The following is a 21,084-nucleotide window of genomic DNA, read 5'->3' on the forward strand; positions in this document are numbered from 1 at the left end:
TTCCTTATTTTTCATTCTCATCTTAATTCACACATAATTGTTTCCTCATAACAATCCCAGTTGCTACAATAATAAAGTGGTTCTTCATATTTACCACGTTTTATGTGCATTTGTGTTTCATTTCATCTCAGTGTGAGCTGGTTTACTGTTTTATTGTCAAATGGTCATGTTTCTCTCCCTCCTCCTTTCTGTCCTCTGCTGTGTGCTTTACAACAACACAGGGAAAGAAGACATAAATGTGAATGTTTGACAGAAACGGTAAAGCCCAGCTCACACTGAGATAAAATGAAACACAAATGCACATACAATTGCTAAATTAAACTTCATACTTTGTTTACATTCCACAGTATTTAAAGCAGCATTTTAACCCTCTGGAGTCGATTAACGCGTATACGCGTTTTGGGGTATTTTCTCCTGATAACCCCGAAAAGAACTTAAATTACACTTTCAGTTTTGATCGTACAGATAAGTGCAATACATCAATCGAATCTGTAAAGGGTCTACTTTTTTTTTGTATACAGACATAATAACAACAAAACTTTGTGCACTTATAAAATAAAGATAACAAACAAGGAGTGCTGTCTGCAGCCTTTGTCTGCGCTGATCTTCAGATACAAATGCGTCATTAAAATGAACTGTAACTCAGTGAATACTCAACGAAGAGACATGAGAGAGATATCTATAGAAAGCCTGACATGTCTACTTTTAAACTAAACAAGTGCTGCTGAAAACAAATATTCTGTGATAAAGTAATCCATATGAAAAAAATGACCGCTAGGGGGGGCACGGCCCTCGAATGCCCCACCACAGCGCCGGCACCGCGCCCCCGCGCCGAGCGCGCTTTTGAGATTCAAATGTTTCACTGAAGCGCGCGGCTTTTGAATACGCCCACAGAACAGAAAACAACGCAGCGAGACTGTTCTTCAAGTTTTTATTATTTTACTGTTTGCTTCGCGATGAGAGGAATAAGACATAATTCACCCCAAAAAGATGTGATGTGGTTGAGGATTTGAGATTTGGATTTCCTCAGAAAAAAAGAATGAAGCACTTTATTCAGCAGAGATTATAAACATGAGTAAGTCTCTTATTTATTTATATACTTGTACTAGTTTTCACATAACGTGTAAACATTTTACTAGTTAGACTTTTTCCAAAGACTTTTTCCAAACTATAATTCCTGACTAAATGTATAATCAAGTGAAATATTATGAAGTTTCAATAACATATATACACCACTATACCATTCAAAAGCTTGATGTAAATAATATAAATGTAACAATAAATGTAACTGTAACAAATGTAACAATCATTGCTGTTCTTTCAATTTATCCCCCCTAAAAAAACCTAAAAAAAAATATTCTCAGCTCTTTTCAACATTAATAATAATAATAATAATAATAATAATAATAATGATGATGATGATAATAACAATAAATGTTTTTTTGTAGAAAATAAGATTGTTAAAAGGATTTCTGAAGGATTGTGTGACTGGAGTAATGATGCAAAAAATTCAGTTTGAAAGTCAGCTTTGATTTTTCCTTATAAACTGTTTAACTGCACTCACAAGTGAATATTAAATTATGTTGTGGGATAATTAAATATATTCTAAATAAACTACAAACATAAAATTATATAGATTTATTTTGTCCTCACATTCTTTCTTGTAACTCATCCCTCTCAGTGACACAGCGGACTGAATGGCTCATTATGCAGCTCATTATGCAGGCCTTTGTCTTCTCAGGTGTGAATTCATGATAGTTGACGCCTACTCGCATATGACTTTTACCAACAAAAAGTGTCTTAGAAAATTTAAATCAATATATTGTTTTCTGTAAGTGAGTAAACAAGATGATTTTCACATCATTTAGAAAAAAAAAATTCTAGGCTACAAGCTCCAGTTCTCAAAATTTCTGGGAACCAATTTTCTGTATGTGTTTTATTGCCTTTTTCAAGTGATTTAACATTTTTAGTTTTTCACTAACCACGCATAACATTTTTTTTTCTCAAAAACACAATCATGTACATACATGCTGCTCACATATTATTATAGCCCAGTTTGTGCTGATTACAGTGAGATTAGACTTTAGCCATTTAGATATTTATAAGAAACTGAAAAAAGCACAAATGTCAGGGCATGACAAAACTTCTCCAGGCCCCAAAAATACCCTTAGACTCCAGAGGGTTAAAGTAATACTTTTGATGTTCTAAACTAGGAGGAAAAGAGACTACAGGGATTTTACTTTTGTAAAGTTTGTACTGTTTAAGTTCAGCACTGTGATATTTTGAAGTTTAGCACATTATTATTTGTCATCTGTTTTAAAGCCGGTCTAAACAGCAAGCATTGCTTATGTGTTATCTTTACTTGAGTGTCTAAGAGTGCCATAACTGGATTTGTTGAAAAGATAAGAATCTTATGAGAGAATCGTTACTTCATATTTTTTAAAAGATCTACTCCAATGTAAAGTTTTGAGGGGTCACAAGTACAATTTTCTCTTCCGTAGCGTCAGCAGATGTGCTGCGTGACCTGATGAAGTTTTGGGTGGGGTGGGAACTGCCAACAAGAAAACTCCATGTTGAGGTTGTGACCTCAACTTATCCAGTGGCTCACACCTGCTTCTTCAAGTTGAAGCTCCCCAGCCACTACCAGACCTACAAGATTTTTCACCAGGACTTGATGATGGCCCTCAGTTCTGTAAGTTCTGGCCTTGGACTTGTGTAGGTGCAAATGTCATCAACTTCTTGCACTCAGTCCCTCTTTTGAAATGGAATTGATTGTCTATTAAACAAATTCCAATAATCATTTGTCTGAAAAGGCTTTTCCTATGGAATTTTCTGCTGACTGAGCTGAACTGTTAAGTCCTGGAAATCCTTTGCAATGTCCTCCATAGACCGTGTGGACCAAAGTCTTTGTGGACCATGTTGTTTCCCAGGATGCAGCACCAAATGTGACTTAGGCTTTCAGTCAAACTAGCTAAGGATGAGGCTTGCTTTTCCAAAACATCCAATGGCCACTGTAGAGAGGAAACTAGGGGTGGATTTTTTTTCCTTTTCAAAATAAAATGCCCAGACACAAACTTATTTATAAAATTCATACTAACTTACTGTATTCATAGTGTCAATTAGTTTTGAGGATCATGGGCTCCTAGCATAAGGCACAATCAAAATATCATTTGAAATGTTCTAAAGTAGTTTCTGTTAAGTTTTTGGTCGAAGCCACTGGAAAGTGGCAAGAGAGCCACAAGCTCTTATCTTGCCTCAATTAAGTTCTCAACGTATTGGACAGTGTTGAGGTATATATCCGCCCCGAAACAGTCCGATTGCTGCAATGGATCCATGTTGTCTTGCAGTGCTATCATTTCAAGATCCAAAAGAGGACTGTCCAGTTCAGGGATATTGACCCCGGTATGAGGCTCATTTGTGTAGCCACTCTCCTCCCATTGAATCTCTGGGATGGGTATTCCCTGACAAAGACGTGTGTATAAAAATTAGGCATATTAAATGTTATTGAACAAATTTACACTTGTGCACTGTGCCCATATCACTACTTATTACAAAACAGGTAATCATTTCAGACAATATAGAAAAATGGATTCTATTTTATGTAAATAAATGAATCATTGATTGTTTTAAAATGTGAAGGTAATTACATATTCAAGACCAAGAAAAGACCTGGACCCTGTTTCAGAAAGTGGGTTTAGTGAAAACTGAGTATGTTCAGCCTGAGATTAGTGGAAACTCTGGGTTTTCAGTTTCAGAGAACGAGATCAGATAAACTCTAGATCAGTAACCCTCGCAACTTACGCTGTGAACAAACACCGAGTTTTCCTCATTCATAATGTCGCTATCAAAGCACATATCTGAACGCATTTACATCTTTAGAAACCTTTGAAATCCCGGTTAGATAGTTTTTTTTTTTTTTTACCCAAACATGATCTTGAACATGACCGCTTTATGATTAAACGATTAATCTGTCATCGATGACGGAGAGAATCTCCGGACATCGTGGATTTCTCTTCAGCACAGAATAAAATCTATAGGCTACACTGTCCTTTATAACACTCTGACTATGTGGACATTAAGGCAGCTGTCAGGTTGGCAACAGTTGCACTGAAACACTTACTGTAAACTACATTAGGCCTACTGTAGTAGCCTAATCGCTAAACTAATCTGTATAAAACCAATCAATGAACAAATCTTTCATATGGTAGTTGCACTGATTGGAACATCTATATGGTAGTTATGTTGGATAGGCTATGATGTGAATATTTCTGAGTGAAGATGACTGGAGCTGAGGATGGTGCAGCTGAAACAAAGAAATGTAGTTTAAAAGAGAGTTTTTCCATTATTATCGCCTGATAGTCTGAATGTGTTTAACATAATTTCATTAAACACGAAATGAAATCAGAGCTCAGGGATAAGCTCAGTTTGTTAAGCCTGCTTTCTGAAACAGGGCCCTGGCTATGCTCAGATTCTTGTCACTTCACTAGAGGTACACACAAACAATTCTATTCTTGCTTGCACCAAGCCATGGCTTTTTGAATCCCAAGAAAGGGACTTCAATTAATAAGGGTCAAGAGTCAGAAAAACCTTCATTTTTTGGCATTTGGCTTTTTAATTGATTTAGGATCAACATTACTAATGCATTATTTACCTCAGAATCAGGATCTGCAACGGGGTTAAGGGCCTGGCCCACCTGCCACAACTGATTTGGTGTCAGGTTCTGCTCCGTCCTGATGGGATGGTTGTCCCATGCATCACTGAAAACATCTAGGCTTGCCTGAATGCGTGGTAGGAAAACATAGTGGCAGCAGAATATGTGTAGGACGTTGCTGATGTCAAGTAGGTGTTCGTCCTCAAGAGAGTGCAGGATATTGTAATACACTCCTGTAACACTCATGAACAAATCACGCCAGAGGCGCTCAATCCTGTATTTAAAAAACAAGAAAAAAAAAAAAGTGGAAAATACATTTTTCCTAACGTGTCCTTTAAGATCCTTTGAATAACTTAACTTTTCCCCAGCCATTGAATAAATGGCCATGTTTCAAATTGATTATTGTATACATTTAATAGAAATCAACTGACATGGGAGTTAATACTATAAATTAAATTCTAAGAGTTTTTTTATTTTTTATGTTTGCCATCATGGCCAGTAGATTTTTTTGGTGAGGATATTGTCTGTTCTTACAATTGCTTATGGTAGGCATCTTAATAAATACTACCTTTAGGCTTCCAAAATTAAGTTTAACTCACCGCTGATTGTGTACGCTTTTCCCCGCAATGAAGCTGTTAATGTCAGTTCCACGAACTGAGAACATTAATTCCGCTATCCCCACATTTTCTCCTCCATGATCTCCTCTCACTCTGAAAATAAAACAAGCATAATATTGTAATAAAATATGGTCTGACAGGTCTATGTACTGTATGTAGTATAATTGATCTGTAGGTGCTCACAACGTATAATGAGAAATACAAGTCACTTCAATTGTTTTTTTTCCCTAAACCGGTAAACAAGCAAGAATACTGGGCCCTGTTTCAGAAAGCAGGCTTAAAAAAAAACTGAGCCTGATATGTGAAACTCCGAGTTTCAGAACAGCTGATCAGAATTAGTTCAGTCAACTCTAAGTATGTTTGTGTATATAACTCTAAGTAAGTATATGTGAGGTTACAACATACTGTAGTTGATTCATGTCAGAGACAACAATTTAAAAGTAGCCCATGTCATGTGAAAGAGCAAGACCATTGAGAATTCTGTAATATCATCTTTAACAATTGTACATAGATGTGCTAATGAGCTTATACAAGTTTCAGATGCAATTTAGTGACCTTGAGGGGTTTGTGATGCTGATTATGTCCACTTGTAGGTCCAAGCATGTGTTCAGACTATGCTACTTTGAACCAACTGCAAAGCACTACTACATCTGCAATAATAAGTTTGAGTGGTTTTTTTTATCTGATGGAGCCGTTTGAGGGAAGCATCAAATTTACACAATAACAATAATAATTACAATAAAATAACATCACTACCTCAGAGGAAACCCATGCTCATTCACAGCTTCATTGAAGAATGCCAGGTGGGTATCAGATCGGTTGTTGTCTGCTACCTTAAGGTACATTATCTACACATACAGGAACAAATAGAATAATACATCAATACTGTCAAGAATTTATTTTCCCCTGTAAAATAAGTCAGCTGACAAAGTTCTGAAGGGGTATAAACAATGTCTAAATGACAGGTGGAACAGTAAGAACTATTGAATCATTCAATTTACAACGGGATCTCTTGACATAAGAAATCAAAACAGTTAATTTTAGTTCAGTTCATAATAAAGAGTTCAACACTGATAAAACTGCATTGGCATGAGGAATAGTTCGCTGAATGGGACAGATGTAAACTTGACAGGAAAATTGTTAAAGGTTAAAAGTCAACCCTCAAAGTTAGCATTGAATAATACGTAATAGGTTCAATACGACTTTGCAAAGCCAAGTTCATGTAATTGACTTTCCTAAAACCATTCAAGTGAAAAGTCTATTAGAATCAATGGGACTCAGGAATATGCTGTGTATGCCAAGGCTAACCAGTTGCTTATTTTTTTATTTGTCATGAACATCCAAGAGACCATAAGGACATTTGCTACATGCATTCATGTAAATAGCCTAATGCAAACAAACAATCTTTAATTTGTAAAGATTAGTCTCTCCACTCGTTTTCACATTTAAAAAATACATGCATAATTCATGTTGCAAATTATCCTAATGGTCTCTTGGATGTTCAGGGCAAATCTAAAAAATAAGCAACTGGTTAGCCTTGGCATACACATACAAAGAATCAGGATCAGAAGACCCCACTTTAAAATGGATAAATTAATCAGTATTTGGAGTAGGGCTATAGGAGTTTGCAAAGACCGGCTGATTCTGACTTTTTCAAATTACTGTGAAAATCTATGACATGAATTAGGAGGTTCCAGCTGAGTTGGTATGGAATGACCCTAGGGGTAGGCTACACTGCTGGATGACAGAAAACCATAGAAGTCAAATATATTTGTTTCTAAGGAACACCACCTGTTTGTACAGAAAATAAACTGAAACATATGAGAAGAAAACTTCTTCCATGCTTAAAATGGGGTCTACCAGTAACATTTTGCAGTTCTTTGTCCTTGACAGGTAAAATTCTTACCTTTCTTGAATAGCCATCTATTCCCCCAAAGATAACAAAGTTGTACCTAGGTTAATAAATCAGACACGTAGTAAGTCCAAAACACACTAAATAACATCTCCATCAGCCTATGTCTTACAATACAATATCTCTGGGAATGTAAGCAGAATAAAATCAGTTCATGGCACTCTAATTCAGTGACGTTCACTTCACTGTAATCTATTACTCTGGTTGATGTAATACAATATACACAATGCCAGATACACAACTAGAAACAAAAACGAACTAAACAGATGATGCATACCTGATGAGCTTGTGATTGGTGTCAATGTGCACCATGTACTTTGGGTAAGGCACCGTGTATGTCCTCCTCACCACACATCTCAGACGAGTCATCCTGGAAAGCACACCTACACTGTCCACGCGATGCATGGATGCATACACTCTGTCCCATTGCACTCTGTGTCCCTGTGCAAGTAGAGCACCTTTGACTACTCTGCATCCAGCATCTGGCATTGTGCTCTTAATTCCTGTGATCAATGACTCCAATTCATCATCACTGCAGCCACTGTATGAGGCAGATATATATAGATTATTTTCAGCCATCCGCCTAAAAAGCGTAGCTCTCGACACACCGAGGAGTCTAGCGATGCATTTTGATGGCAGTCCAAGTTCTAGAAGATGTGTGAGGGTTTCTACTGACGTCGTCAATCGTGGACGTCCACGAAAGCCCTTCTGCAAGTCCAGTGTTATAAATGTCTGCTCATTCTCCATCTCCTGTTGGATAACAGTACTTAAATTTGTAAGTGCAGACAGTAATTCTTCTCCTACATTCACTGCGTCATCCAGAGCACTTAATAAAACTAAATTCTGATGGCAAACAAAATGTAACCCTTCCATGTCAAGAGGCTGCCTCTCCAAGATGTGTAGCAGTCGGTCATGCAATCTCTGAAGGATTTCACGCTTCAGTGATTCCTAAGGGATAGAGAGAAATAGATATTTAAATTTTATTCACTTGCTGTCTGTAAACTTTTTCTTAACTTTCCCCTTAAATGCAATATCAGAAGCTGTGAATTGGAGGCCAACTTCAGCTTCGTCTTATGCTGGTTTCACATAAGTTAACGTTACAACGCAAAATTGGGGCCGAGGACAGCTCCCGGGCCAATAACTGCACAAAAGCCCGAGCTGCTACCTCGGCTTGGGGCGACAGACCCTGTCAAACAGTCACTTAATTCACATGAATTTCAACTTTATGGAAAGATACTAGCCTGACCCTATTAGCATGCAGACGCGCTAGCCTAGCTCGCTAGCTTATGTTGATAGTTGCACAATTAAACCGGTTAACATTAACAATTAAACAACGTCTCATAACAAGGAGATAACTAGCTAAACACTTTAAGTTATACTTACCGCTCCCCTGTCGTTGCCAGAAGCCATGTTGAGGTCTCAGCCAACTAAAAGACAGAACTCCACCGCGCCAGCTCGCGCCCGCGCCACCTGCATATCGCGCTGTGTGAACGCGTTCATGTGATTGGCTTATCCCCCACGTGGGGTGCGTTCTTGTGATTGGCTAAAACAAGGGAGATATCTGATTGGTTGCAGATCATTCCCTGTTTAAAAAAGGCATTTGTGTGTCGGGCCAAGTCAGGGGAGTCTCAAAATTCACACACAAATGTAGTGAAGTTCACAGACCGCAAGCAGTTTGTAAATCAAGATATATTTGTGTGTGCATCAGAAATACATTTCTGAATCTTGTCCTGTGCATTTCTGAATCTTGAGTGCATTTGTAAATGTTGTTTGCATTTCTGAATTGTGCGTGTATTTATGAATTTTGTGTGCATTTATGAATTTTGTATGCATTTGTGAATCTTCTGTGCTATTTAAATTTTGTGTGTGCATTTGTGAATTTTGTGCGCTTTTGTGTATCTTGTGTGTGTATTTATGAATCCTGTGTGTGCATATGTGAATGTAGTGTGTACATTTATCTTTATTGAGACTCTTCTAGCTCCATACATGTGATACTTTTTTAGGATACTTTGATGAATAAAAAGTAAAAAAAAAAAAAAAAAAAAAGAAGCTATGTTTTTAAAATATAAATATTTTGTAATAATATACACTACTGGTCATTTAATTTGGGGTCAGTATTTTTTTTTCTTTCTTTTTTTTTAAATAAAATCAATACTTTTATTCGGCAAGGATGTGTTAAATTGATAAAAAGTGATAGTAAAGAAAATATATTATTAGATTAGATTAGATTAGATTAGATTCAACTTTATTGTCACTGCACATGTAAGGTACAAGGCAACGAAATGCAGTTAGCATCTAACCAGAAGTGCAATAAGCAGTAAGTACAGAATATACAAGGTCTACAATATGTACAATAACTATACAGATAAGTATTATGGACAAAATTTACAGATTTTAAATACTATCAGCATGATATACAGATAGGTGTACTATGAACATACTATACAGATGAAATATGTGAAGTGTATGTACACTATAGGCAGAACTATGAACATATGAACAATTTACACTATTGCAATGGAAGTAAAGTGCATAGAAAATATTTCAGTGTGCAAATGGGTTATTCAGTGTTCCTGGATGAACAGACAGTAGTGCAAGTAATAGCAAGTTTGCTGTTTTTGCTTGTTGTAAATAAATAAATAAATAAATCAGTCAGATGTAGTGATGAAGTGGGGGAGGAGTCTGTGCGTATGGTGTGGGGGGGTGTCAGAGGGCAGAGTTCAGTAAGGAGACAGCTGTAGGGAAAAAGCTGTTCCTGGATCTGCTGGTCCTTGTCCGGAGGCTCCTGAAGCGCCTCCCGGAGGGCAGGAGGTTAAACAGTCCATGGTCAGGGTGAGAGGAGTCCTTAAGAATGCTGCGAGCTCGACGTAGACAGCGTTTCCTCTGGATCTCCTCAATAGCAGGAAGTGGTGTCCCTGTGATGCGTTGGGCAGTTTTCACCACCCTCTGCAGTGCTTTGCGGTCAGCCACCGAGCAGTTCCCATACCAGACTGTGATGCAACTGTTCAGGATGCTCTCGATCGCACACCGGTAAAAGTTCACCACTATGGCTGAAGACAGCTGGTTCTTCTTCAGTGTTCTGAGGAAGAAGAGGCGTTGGTGAGCCTTCTTGACCAGGCTGGAGGTGTTTGTGGTCCAGGACAGGTCCTCCGTGATGGTGGTTCCCAGGAACTTGAAGCTGGAGACACGTTCAACAACCATCCCGTTAATGTGGATGGGGTCATGCATGCTTCCTTTCTTCTTCCTGAAGTCCACAATGAGCTCCTTTGTCTTACTGGTGTTAAGGAGCAGGTTATTGTCAGCGCACCATGTGGCCAGGTGCTGTACCTCTTCCCTGTAGGCAGTCTCATCGTTGTCACTGATGAGGCCAATCACCATGGTGTCATCTGCAAACTTTAGTATGGAATTGGATCCATGCACAGGCTTGCAGTCTTGGGTGTAGAGGGAGTAGAGGAACGGGCTCAGCACACAGCCCTGTGGTACGCCGGTGTTAAGTGTGATGGTGGTGGAGCAGGTGTGGCCTGACCTAACATGCTGAGGTCTGCTGGTCAGAAAGTCAATGATCCAGTTGTAGAGGGAGGTGTTAATGTCCAGGTCTCCAAGTTTTGTGGTCAGCTTGGAGGGAATGACGGTGTTAAATGCTGAACTGAAGTCAACAAACAACATCCATACATATGTGTTGTTATTGTCCAGGTGTGTGAGTGCAGAGTGCAGCACTGTGCATACTGCATCCTCTGTGCTCCTGTTTCTGCGGTAGGCAAATTGATGTGGGTCCAGTGTGGGTGGGAGGCAGTCTTTGAGGTGTGCTAGGACCAATCGCTCAAAGCACTTCATAATGATGGGTGTGAGTGCTACAGGGCGGTAGTCATTTAAGCACATCGGGGAGGAGTGTTTCAGTACTGGCACAATGGATGTGGACTTAAAAAATGTTGGCACAGTTGATTGGGTGAGGGAGAGGTTGAAAATGTCTGTGAAGACCCCTGTAATCTGCTCTGCACATGCTCTAAGCACACGTCCAGGAATGCCGTCCGGGCCGGCAGCCTTGAGTGCGTGGATCCGGCTCAATGCAGTGTGGACATCTGTGGAGGTGAGTTTGAGAGGTTGGTGGTCTGCTGAGTGTGTGGTTTTGGTGGCCGTCTCCTTGCTGTCGCTGTTGAAGCGAGCATAAAAGTCATTTAGCTCGTTAAGGAAGGAGACGTCCGTGACCGTTGGAGTGGAGTTGCTTGGCTTGTAGTCACTGATGACCTGGATGCCCTGCCACTTGCGTCGGGGGTCAGAGTTGGAAAAGTGTTCCTCTACCTTCAGCTTGTAGCAGTACTTGGCCTTTTTGATGCCCCTTTTCAGGTTAGCCCTGGATTTACTGTAGGTCTGCGCGTCATCTGACCTGAAGGCAGTGTTGCGGGCTTTCAGCAGAATTCGCACCTCCTTGTTCATCCATGGCTTCTGATTAGGGTATGTTGTGATCTGTTTTCCTGATGTAACTCTGTCAGTGGTGGTGTTGATGTAAGTCAGTACAGAGGAGGTATAGATATCAATGTCCGTGTGAGAGCCACAGGCAGCCTGAGAAGCAAACATACTCCAGTCTGTGTGTTGAAACCTGTCCTGAAGTAAAGAGTCTGCTCCAGATGGCCACACTTTGATGGTTCTCACTGATGGCTTCACATGGTTGATGAGGGGTGAATACTTGGGGGTGAGAAACAAAGAAAGGTGATCAGACTGTCCGAGGTGGGGGAGGGGGGTCGCGGTGTAAGCTCCATCAATGTTTGTGTAAACATGATCCAAAGTTTTGTCTCCTCTGGTGTGGCAGGAAACATGCTGATGGAATTTGGGGAGCACTGTCTTTAATTTGCAGTGATTAAAATCACCCGCGACAATAAAAGCAGCCTCCGGGTGAGCAGTCTGTTGTTTACTAATGGCTGCGTGAAGTTCGTTCAAAGCAAGCTTGGCATTAGCATCCGGTGGAATATAGACTGCAGTTATTATGGTGTAAGTGAACTCCCGCGGCAGATAAAAAGGTCTACATTTAACCATGAGAAACTCTAAGTTAGCTGAGCAGTGTCTCCCAACAATGACAATGTTCGTACACCAAGCTTTGTTAACATAAATGCACAATCCACCACCTCTTGTCTTGCTGGCGTCATCTGCTTTTCTATCTGCCCGGAGCGTGCAGCGACTCAATAGCATTATCGGGTACATCGTTGTGTAGCCATGTTTCTGTGAAAACCATGACATTGCAGTCCAAAACTCTCTTACTGTGGGTGATGCGAAGTCGTAACTCATCCATTTTGTTCACCAGTGACCGCACATTAGCGAGGAAAATGCTCGGTAAAGAGAGCCGGAGCGGTGTTAGCTTTAGCTTAGCTCTTAGACCTCCGCGCTTCCCCCGCCTTTGTTTACAATCTCGACGCCGCCTGCGAGCACTTCCACCCGGCCGGGTAGAGTGCGGAGCCTCGGGTGTTCTGGCGATCTCAGGGATGAGTCGAAGATTGGTGATAAAACTGTTGGAAGAGTCCTCACAGATATCCAAAAGCTCCCGTTGGGTGTATGATGTTAAAGCAAAGCTGTTCAGTACGAACAGACCCGAGATGAGCAGGAAAAATACTGCAAAATTGCAAAAACTGGAGAGACGCTGAGCCTCGCGATGTGTACGCGCCGCCATCTTGGTCTAATTTATGGTCTAATATATATTATTATAATAATATATATTATTATTATTAGATTTTTTTTATTTTGAATAAATGCAGTTCTTTTTAACATTTTATTCATCAAATATATTAGACAGCAGAACTGTTTCCAACAGTCATAATAAATCAGAATATTAGAATGATTTCTAAATGATCGTGATAGAGTGGATGTTACATGTGACACTGAAGCCTGGAGTAATGATGCTGAAAATTCAGCTTTGCATCACAGAAATAAATTTTTTTTTTTTTTTTTAAGTATATTCAAATAGAAAACTATTATTTTAAGTTGTAATAATATTTCACAATATTACTGTTTTTTTCTGTATTTTTGATCAAATAAATGCAGGCTTGATGAGCAGAAGAGAGTTCTTTCAAAAACATTAAAAAAAGTAATGTTTCCAAACTTTTGACCTGTACTGTATATATTTGATGAGCAGAAGAGACTTCTTTCAAAAAATATATATATATATATATATATATATATAATAATTTAAAGCAAAATATAAGGTAAGGTTGGACCATTCTCATTTCGCTCTGCATTTGGACCCTGAAGGATTTTTTATTTATTTATTTTTTTTAAATTAAGAACAAACCGAAATTAAAAAACATTCAGCTTTTAATCCGTGTGTGTGTGTGTGTGTGTGTATATATATATATATATATATATATATATATATATATATATATATGTATATATGTAATGACTGTTAAATAACAATAGCATGCAGTAAGAGCCTTTGTGTAAAGGTCTTTCTTTTAATTTTTGATGCATAGACTGTAGCCTAAGACTATCCCACGTCTTGAAATTAACTCACTGAAATTAACTCACTTTTCTAATGGTTTTTAAGGATGTTACAATGTTATTTTATAATGTTATTGTTGTTTTACTTCGTCCTTTCATCTCCGTTTACAGACCAGTTTGCAATCCGTCCCTTTGCGCCACCTTGCGTCAGTTTCACAAATGATTTTAACACGAGACTGACTTGCAGTTAACCCCATGGCCCTGCAGCGGCGGTACACGCGGCGCTAATACCCATTCTGGTTGTCCACCAACTGTACATACAAAGCATGCTTGTGTTTATGAATGTAACTAAGCTTCTGTTCAAGAATATCTGCTCTGGTGTAAATATTTTGAATGTATTATATAGGATTGGAGCAATTAACCAATTTCGTGATTAACAGTGCTTTAAAACGGCACGGTTAATTAATCATAAAGGCTCCGCTACACCGAGTGTTTCTGTTGCATGAAAGGAAATGCTAAACTTAAAATGTTGTGCTTATCAGAGACACAGAGGCTACTACACACACTAGGTTAGCTATGACAGAGGAACCAAACAGCGATCCTTTATTTCCACCAGAGAAATGGCTGAAGTCTATTGTGTGGTACTATTTTGGGTACATCAAGAATGACATTTAAATATTACCGTAAAAACTGCTGCTAAAGAGCGAATACACGGCTTTAAACTTTTAATGCATGACATGAAGGCAATACTGACCCAAAGCTACGGCTTGTTAGCTCAGCATTCTGCCTGCTTTAGATCAGACAGAGATTAAATAGTGCTGTAAGATCACATTTATTTGAATTAATTAATTATAACATTTAGATACTTGAATTAATTATTCGATTGAGAGAGAGAGAGCGAGAGAGAAGTGTGTGTATTTAAGCTATTTTATTAATAAAAGTCATGGGGCATGGTTCACCACAAGTTTGTGTCCTCCTGAATGTTTGCATGTGTGCGCAGTGCGATCTCCGATCTCACAAACCAAAATAATAGACAGGATTTTAGGCCACATGTAAAATCATATAAATGATTATAAAAATGATTAAAATGAATACGTATGGATGACAGTTGATTACAATAATAGATTAGCTTATTCCCCTTATTAATGGTTTCCCCTGTGGGATAAATAAAGTTAATAGTCTTATATTAATAGTTCAGCTTATTCCCTTATTAATAGTTTCCCCTGTGGGATAAATAAAGTTAATAGTTTATTAACTTATATTAATAATACTTCATTAACATTGTTATTTATTATGCCTTTTACTGTATTATTCATAAGTCAAAAACCAACAAGATTTTTTTTTTCCCACCATGTTTCCAGTTCTCTGCCTTAGGTCCAAAACAAATTTAAAGAATGTACAAACTGAAAACAGGAAAATACTTACATGTATGTTTACAGAGCAGAGGTCCCCTTTATAATTCCAATTGGAGAGATGGACTTTTGTTTGTCATTATTATTATTACTATTATTTGCTGTATTATTGGTCACTGTGTTATTTCAGTTTCAAAAGGCAGCAATAAATAACACTTTAATATCTAAAGAGTTTCCATGTGACTTTATACATTAATAATTTTGTGAAATTAATAATTGCATAATAACTGTCATAATCATAAAACCATGAATTCTCAGACAGTAATCATACCAATCAAAATCTATAATCGTTGCATCCCAAGTGTTATACCCGGTCATTGGTGTTTGTTAATAATGTAGTTTATTTGTGTACACAGCATGCTTACTTTTTTTTTTATTTCAGATGTGAGGATAACAGTGCAAAACAATCAAAGGGAACCAATGCAAATAAGCAGCCCACTCAGGAACCTGGAACACAGCTAAGACCAAGAGAGGGTGACACTCCCAGTGTCTTCAAAAGTTTTTTTTTTTTTTTTTTTTTTTTTTTTTATGTCCTTTAGAGCACATAAGTAATATACACTTCGGAAATGCCAGGTATATGATTCATTTATATATTTCAACCTGACACAATAACCAGTTGAAAGCTTTTGAACAGTGAGATTTGTAATGTTTTTGTAAAGAATTCTCTTCTGCTCACCAAGCCTGTATTTATTTGATCCAAAACACATATAGTTGCATTTGCTAAAGCTGTAATATTGTGAAAAAATTTTACTATTTAAAATAACTGCTTTCTATTTGAATATATTTTAAAATGTAATTTATTCCTGTGATCAAAGCTACATTTTCAGCATCATTACTCCAGTCTTACTCCAAGTATAACAATATACACGGTACCATTCAAAAGTCAGTGTATATATAGAAATTAAAACTTTTATTTAGCACACAAGTGTTGATAAAGACATTTATCATGTCACAAACAATGCTGTTCTTCTGAACTTTCTATTCATCAAAAAAAAAAAAACTGAAAATAATCTTCTCTGCTCTTTCCAACATAATAATAATGATAATAATAAATGTTTTTGAGCAGCAAATCAGAATATTAGAATGATTTCTGAATGATCATTTGACTGGAATGATGCTAAAAAGTCAGCTTTGATTGTTCCTAATAAATTGTTTAACTGCACTCGCAAATTTATCTAAAGTTGTTTTTTGTGATAGCTAAATATATTCTAAATAAATTACAAACAAAAAATATAGCTGCAAGCAGCGATTACTGGGGTTCGAGCACATTAAGGCCTTTAAGGTGGTATGCTTTTAGGGTGTAGGCCAACCTGGATGTATGGGCTGACAGTAAAACACATCCAAAATGGAGAATAGGCTCATAGAAACACAGACACTGAAATGAAATGATTAAACTAGTATATTAATACTCAATAAGCATGCTTACACACACACACACACACACACACACACACACACACATGTACACATATTTTGTTGCACATATAGATATTTGAAATAAATGATCGGTGATACAAAACTTACTACAAGTCTTTTCTTTTTAAGAGTTTACATGTCATTTTAAGGTTTTACTGTAATCATAATCTGGCATAATTAATAATAACTGATATGTCTGTATGAACAAAATAGTAAACCTTGAGTTAATGTGATTTTGAGTCTTATAACAGTGATTTTATAATATGCCAGCATGAACCCATAAGAAATCTATGAATACTACTGTTTTAGTACATTTGATGAGCCCATTAGTGGTCTTCCGCTGCCATCTAGTGGTTATAAGTTGCAGTTTCTCACAACACTGTGTTTTTAACGTTTAAAGCTATTATAGTGTTATTTTTTACTGAATCTCTCTTAAATTTTGCATGCTTGTTTAGAATGAAAGCATGCATCATTTTACACAGTTTTGAGAGAAGTTGTGGGCTTTCTTTTATGATTCATAGGCCTTTGGGCACACTATGTAAAGAACATATTATAAAATGACCAGTTTATAGTTGTCCAAATACAAATGTTCAACATGTTTTTGTCATAATTATTGATCTAGAGAGTCTAGAGAATAGTACAACACTGATTTTACTGATTTTGCGTTAAAAACCAAGGTCTTGTTCATTAAAATAGGTTTTATAAATAATCTCAAATACTTAAAGAACAGTTTGATTGACAGCAGTGATCCTAGAGGCAAAGTTGTTCAGAATGAGGAGATATATCCTTTGATATTTAGGTATAGTGTTTAAGTGAATACATGAATATATTGCGATTTGAAGTCATTTAATATAGAAATATTATGTTTTTAACCTTTTTAACAGTTATGGCACCACCTATGGTCCGATATCCATGAAACTTTGCATGGTTTTCACCATGTTTCATAAAATTTTGAGTTTTTGTTTAGGTTTTATAGGCTTTTGGGTATTCTGGTCATGCCGCTTTTATAAATGAACCAGTTATAGTTAACCAAAGGACAAAATTAAACATTTTTTTTTTTTGATAATTATTGATCTATAGAATCCAGAGAATTGTGCTGCAGTGGTTTGATCAAGATTGAGTGAAAAACCTAGGACTAGTTTGCAAAAGTAGGTTTTAGACACATTTGTAAATGATTTAATGAGTGATTTGATTGACAGCATTAGTCCCAGAGGCAAAGTTGCGGCAACTAGTGATCGATTTCTTTCAAAATTCTTACAGACCTTTAGGGCCATGAGTCGAACATGCCCACCGAGTTTCGGAAAAAAATCATAATGAGCAAAAAATATGCCAAAGTGGACCGCTACTCACACCTTATGGCACGGTGAACGGCTGCGCTTTTTCCAATATATATGTGCGCGAGACACCAGCGCGATCAAACAGCTGAAACAGAAAATACTACATTTTTGGTCACACAGTTAAGGCATAATTCTTGAAAAATCAAGAATAATAGCAGATTTAGTAAAAATTACTTCTAAATGCTGGACTGTTCTCATTTCGCTCTGCATATGGATATGCATGGATATTACCTTTTAATCTGTATATATATATATATATATGACTGTTTAATAACAATAGCATGGAGTAAGAGCCTTTGTGTAAAGGTCTTTTAATTTTTGATGCATAGACTGTAGCTTAAGACTATCACACGTTTTGAAATTAACTCACTGTAAATTTTCTAATGGTTTTTAAATATGTTACAATGTTATATTATAATGTTATTGTTGTTTTACTTCGTCGTTTCATCTCCGTTTACAAACCAAAATACACGTGGCGGTATTACACATTCTGGTTGTCCACCTACTGTAAGTTTAATTGTTCTTCTTATTCTAAAAACAATTTCCTGCTGCTCCATCAGTTGAGATTCTGTCCTGTTTTCCTCCATTATGTTTCTTCCTTTGTCTTTTGGCTCCCATTCCTCTGAATCCCTTCTACGAGAAGATCATCAAAGTCAATTTCTAGTTTACCTGGTTCATTATTACAGTTACCAAGAGAGAATTGATTGTGAATGGGAAATTCCACATCTAATGAATCACTATCCACGACACTAGTGATGTCCGGATCGTGCACTAATTTTTCTATTTAACCAGATTAGCAGTTCACCAAATCGTTTTGAATCGTTAGAAATGGTTCGCGTCTCCAGTACGCACTAATCCACAAATTACTTAAAGGGATAGTTCACCCAAAAATGAAAATTTGATGTTTATCAGCTTCCCCTAGCGCATCCAAGATGTAGGTGACTTTGTTTCTTCAGTAGAACACAAATTATGATTTTAAACTTCAGCCGTCGCAGTCTCTCAGCCGTACAATGCATGGCAATGGTAACAGAATCTATGAGAGTAAGAAAAAAAATGCACAGACAAATCCAAATTAAACCCTGCGGCTCGTGACGATACATTGATGTGTAAAGACACAAAACGATCAGTCTGTGCAATAAACTGAACAGTATTTATATTGTTTTGTTTTACCGCTGATTCACGCAATGTCTGAACTGTTAGAACTCTTGTGAATGAGCTTCACAGCAGCAGGCGCCTGAGGCATCTTCTTCTTGCTTGCTTTATGGCGGATCGCAGACTTATAAGTGCATTACTGCCAACTATCTCTCAAGTGGACCATTGACACTCTATCTACAATCTCAATTAGGAGTGTCAATGGTCTTGTGGCCTAAGAAAATCCACCACAGGGCTCACCCCGTTCCAGTGTATCATTGGGTACCAACATCCGTTATTTCCCTGTTCGGGTGAGCCCTCAGAGGTTCCAGCTGTCAACTACTGGTTCCAGCAGAGCGAGAGAGTATTGGACTCAGCTCATGTGCATCTCCAATAGGCAGTGTGGAGACACTAGAGGCAAGCTGCCACCAAAAGAACACCGACCCCTCGCTACCACCCAGGCCAGAAGGTGTGGCTCTAGACACAGGACATCTGGTCTGCACCTGTCTTGCCGTAAGCTGAGTCCCCGGTACATAGGTCCATTCACTGTGCAGAGGAAGCTCAACGAAGTCACCTACAGGCTAAACCTTCCACCTCACTACCGCATCTCACCATCTTTCCAAGTGTCCCTCCTTAAACCTCACTCTGAACCTTTGTTGTCTTCCCTCACAGAATCTGGTGGCAATGAGATACCTCCTCCTGAAATCGCAGACGAGGAAGCCATCTACCGGGTCTGGGCCATTTTCGACTCACGGAGGCGGGGCCCCAGGCTGGAGTACCTCATCAACTGGAAGGACTTTGGTCCTGAGGAACGTTCCTGGGTCAATCGTCATGACATTCTCGATCCAGAATCTATGAGAGTAAGAAAAACATGCACAGACAAATCCAAATTAAACCCTGCGGCTCGTGATGATACATTGATGTGTAAAGACACAAAACGATCAGTCTGTGCAAGAAACTGAACAGTATTTATATTGTTTTGTTTTACCTCTGATTCACGCAATGTCTGAACTGTTAGAACTCTTGTGAATGAGCTTCACATTACCACGCTGAACACCCAGATCACCCAGCTCCCAGGGGTCGAGGTAGGCCCCATCGTCATTTCATTCAGTCGTCAGAAGCCGACCAAGGAGGGGGGAGGACTACTGTCACAGAGTCACAACCATCACAGACCAATTACAAACCATCGTCACCAGGTCAGCACGCTTCTCCCACTCATTCTCTTTCCCTGTGATTCTGATTCACCTCACCTGCACCTCATCATTAACACTCATTATAAAGAGACACTTCTCCTGCACTCCCTTGTCTGGTCTTGCCCTTACAAACACTAAATACTCCTTACCTGTTGTTTACCTGCTCATTGGAGGCTTTACCTGTTTTCTGTTATCCGTCATCTGCTCTTCATCTGCTTTGGATATGTTCTCCTGCTAGAGTGTCATCACTATTATTACAAGCTAAGTGTACATCCATTCTGCGTATAGTCATTTATTCACCAGTTTGCTTTCCTGTCCAGTTCTGTGCCTCTGTTCAATAAACTCTGTTTTAATGACTTACCTGTTTGCATCCTTCTGTTGTGTGACGCTAACGCACTGCTATACCACAATAAAGGATGCATATCACCCTGTCCCACGGGAAGCTTGTGGGCTCTTTGATAACTGTCTGGTTCAAATTTTATCGACCTACAGGCAGAGACTAAAATCAGCTAAACCTGTAACAAGCAAAGGTAAAAAGATGGACTAATGAAGCAGAGTGGAATTTACAAGCCTGCTTCGACTGCACTGATTGGAGTGATTTTGAAGCTCATATGGGTGAGCTAACAGATACTAGAAAAAGAAAAGAAAAAAAAAGTTGTGACATTTGCCAAGTATGGTAACCCATACTCGGAATTGGTGCTCTGCATTTAACCCATCCAAGTGCACACACACAGCAGTGAGAAGTGAACTCACCGTGAACACACACCCAGAGCAGTGGGCAGCTATATCCAGCGCCCAGGGAGCAACTGGGGGTTCAGTGCCTTGCTCAAGGGCACTTCAGCCATGGGTATTGAGGGTGGAAGAGAGTGTGCTGTTCATTCCCTCCCCACCCACCTACAACTCCTGCCAGCACCGAGACTCGAACCTGCGACCTTCTGGTTACAAGTCCAAATCTCTAACCATTAGGCCATTTGGTTTCTGTGAGGATA

At 38.4% G+C, this 21,084-nt stretch overlaps 1 protein-coding gene across 1 annotated transcript; it reads right to left on the reverse strand.

Moving 5' to 3' along the window:
* Positions 1 to 5,034: 5,034 nt before the first annotated feature.
* LOC122144984 lies at positions 5,035 to 9,159 on the reverse strand. Its single transcript, XM_042756207.1, has 4 exons — positions 7,458 to 9,159; positions 7,175 to 7,220; positions 6,025 to 6,116; positions 5,035 to 5,361 (listed from the first exon to the last, which is right to left on the reverse strand). Exons 1-4 carry the CDS (start codon positions 8,051 to 8,053, stop codon positions 5,247 to 5,249), a joined length of 849 nt encoding a protein of 282 aa, XP_042612141.1. The 5' UTR covers positions 8,054 to 9,159; the 3' UTR covers positions 5,035 to 5,246.
* Between the last annotated feature and the right edge of the window lie 11,925 nt (positions 9,160 to 21,084).

Source organism: Cyprinus carpio, unplaced genomic scaffold, assembly GCF_018340385.1.
Source record: "Cyprinus carpio isolate SPL01 unplaced genomic scaffold, ASM1834038v1 S000006814, whole genome shotgun sequence".
NCBI classification, from domain to species: Eukaryota; Metazoa; Chordata; class Actinopteri; order Cypriniformes; family Cyprinidae; genus Cyprinus; species Cyprinus carpio.